The sequence below is a fragment of the Tiliqua scincoides genome, chromosome 15, assembly GCF_035046505.1.
Source record: "Tiliqua scincoides isolate rTilSci1 chromosome 15, rTilSci1.hap2, whole genome shotgun sequence".
NCBI classification, from domain to species: Eukaryota; Metazoa; Chordata; class Lepidosauria; order Squamata; family Scincidae; genus Tiliqua; species Tiliqua scincoides.
Genome location: NC_089835.1, coordinates 3406026 through 3408525, shown reverse-complemented (window position 1 = coordinate 3408525; position 2500 = coordinate 3406026). Strand labels below are relative to the sequence as shown.

The following is a 2500-nucleotide window of genomic DNA, read 5'->3' as shown; positions in this document are numbered from 1 at the left end:
TCCACCTGGCTGAAGAATTTCAAAATCGCCAACGAGCGTTTCTTGAAAGAGGTGAGCAGCTGCTGGATGGGTGGGAATGAACGGCAGTCTCCTGCCCATCCGTTAGGTTTCTGGAGCTGTACATCTGTCTCTTCGTGCATGGAGCTCTTGGTGGCACATAGGACTGTCCCTTTTCCACCTCTGGAGAGGGAAGAGGGCTCCATCTTTTAAAAAAAAAAACCCATAGGGCAGTGGTTCCCAAACTTACCTGGGTCACAGTTCCCCCGCAGCCTCTTCTCAGCTCAACTGGGTGCCGCCATCTTGGATCTCATGAAATCTCATGAGATCCAAGACGGCCCATCCATGAGGTCAACTGAGGAAAGTGCTTCAGGTGGTGGTTTGGTGGGGGCCTTTTCCTGCCCACTCACCATCCTCTATTGCTGCTGCTCCCATTCCCTGGTTTGGAGGGGAGTGGAGCAGAAGAAGTGTGAAGGAGAGAGAGTGGGCACCAGAGACACTAGCCCACTACTCTCCTCCACACTTCCTCTTATGCTCCATTTCCCTCTTCCTTTTCCAGCCCAGGGCAGAGCCTTTGCCATCAACCGTATGGCACCAAGCGTCAGACCCAGTAGAAGACAAGGGGAAACAGATGATGGTTCAGTGTCTAGATTTGTACGGAAAGGGGACGTTCGCTTTTGCTGTTTTAAACTTGCTGGTTCTATGCAAAATTAAGGATTTCTCTCCATTATCAAGGGATGGTTGGTGGGACAATTATAGGTAAGGCTCCCCTCTAAATGCCGAGGACCTGAGCTTCAGGAGCCTGCCAGCTTTTCTCCCGAGAACCTGACCGATGCTTTCTCCTTGCAGATCAAAACTCAGCAGAAGTACATGTGGGGCAAGCGAGACAGCACTGAGGAAGGCAGTCCCTTGTTAGACGTGGTAGAACAGGTGAGGCTCACCTGGGGATGACGGGCAAGGCTGAGGTGACTGCCAACCAACATTTGCCCTCCTCCTACTCATTCGGCTTGCTTTTTAAGACAGTGGGGTAACAAAGGAACCTGCGGAGGAGGAGTTCTGGGCCTCCAGTGTGCTGGTTTGGCAGCCATGCCAGCTGGGCAGGCAGGGCTCTTCGGTCACCTGGATCTCCCATCTCTTCCCCTTTCCAGGGTCTGACCCGGGTGAAAAACGCCAGCGACGTGGTGGGGGTGGTCTGGAAGGAGCTGAAACGACAGTGCCCGCAGGGGTCCTTTAGGCTTCTCGTGGCTGTGGATGGAGTCAACGGCCTTTGGGGACAGACGACGCTGAAAAAAGAAGACAAGAGCGAAGTATGGGTGTCTCATGGCTGCAGAGAGGTGGCATGGGGGAGGGTTGTTTTTCCTGGGTGGATTGCCACGTGGCATGTTTTCTCCGTGGCCGTGGCTGTCTTGTGCAAGCAGTGGCACAGAATCCCAGTGGTACTAGTACCTCTCATGATTAAAGAACTCCTGAAACGGGCTTTGTCAGAATGCCAGATGCAAAGGAGGGCACCAGGATGCAGGTCTCTTGTTATCAGGTGTGCTCCCTGGGGCATTTGGTGGGCCGCTGTGAGACACAGGAAGCTGGACTAGATGGGCCTATGGCCTGCTCCAGTGGGCCTGTTCTTAAACTACAATTCCCAGGAAGCCTTGCAGGTCTCTTGTGATCTGGCGTGCTCCCTGGGGCATTGGGTGGGCCGCTGTGAGATACAAGAAGCTGGTCTAGATGGGCAGATGGCCTGATCCAGTGGGGCTGTTCTTATGTTCTTAACTACAATTCCCAGGAGGCCTTGCAGGTCTCTTGTTATCTGGCGTGCTCCCTGGGGCATTTGGTGGGCTGCTGTGAGATACAAGAAGCTGGACTAGGTGGGCCTATGGCCTGATCCAGTGGGGCTGTTCTTATGTTCTTAACTACAAATCCCAGGAAGCCTTGCAGGTCTCTTGTTATCTGGTGTGCTCCCTGGGGCATTTGGTGGGCCACTGTGAGATACAGGAAGCTGAACTAGGTGGGCCTATGGCCTGATCCAGTGGGGCTGTTCTTATGTTCTTAACTACAATTCCCAGGAGGCCTTGCAGGTCTCTTGTTATCTGGCGTGCTCCCTGGGGCATTTGGTGGGCTGCTGTGCGATACAGGAAGCTGAACTAGGTGGGCCTATGGCCTGATCCAGTGGGGCTGTTCTTATGTTCTTAACTACAATTCCCAGGAGGCCTTGCAGGTCTCTTGTTATCTGGTGTGCTCCCTGGGGCATTTTGGGGGCTGCTGTGAGATACAAGAAGCTGGACTAGGTGGGCCTATGGCCTGATCCAGTGGGGCTGTTCTTATGTTCTTAACTACAAATCCCAGGAAGCCTTGCAGGTCTCTTGTTATCTGGTGTGCTCCCTGGGGCATTTGGTGGGCCACTGTGAGATACAGGAAGCTGAACTAGATGGGCCTATGGCCTGATCCAGTGGGGCTGTTCTTATGTTCTTAACTACAATTCCCAGGAGGCCTTGCAGGTCTCTTGTTA

The 2500-nt window shown here is 53.4% G+C and overlaps 1 protein-coding gene across 1 annotated transcript in view; it reads left to right on the top strand.

The window, feature by feature from the left end:
• DAP3 (death associated protein 3) overlaps positions 1-2500 on the top strand; it is a 38885-nt gene that overhangs the window by 28689 nt on the left and 7696 nt on the right. Inside the window, exons 8-10 of the mRNA XM_066610255.1 lie at positions 1-51; positions 847-927; positions 1146-1304. The exon at positions 1-51 is cut by the window's left edge and continues 80 nt beyond it. Coding sequence (XP_066466352.1) covers positions 1-51; positions 847-927; positions 1146-1304 — 291 coding nt within the window. The remainder of the gene's footprint in view (positions 52-846; positions 928-1145; positions 1305-2500) is intronic.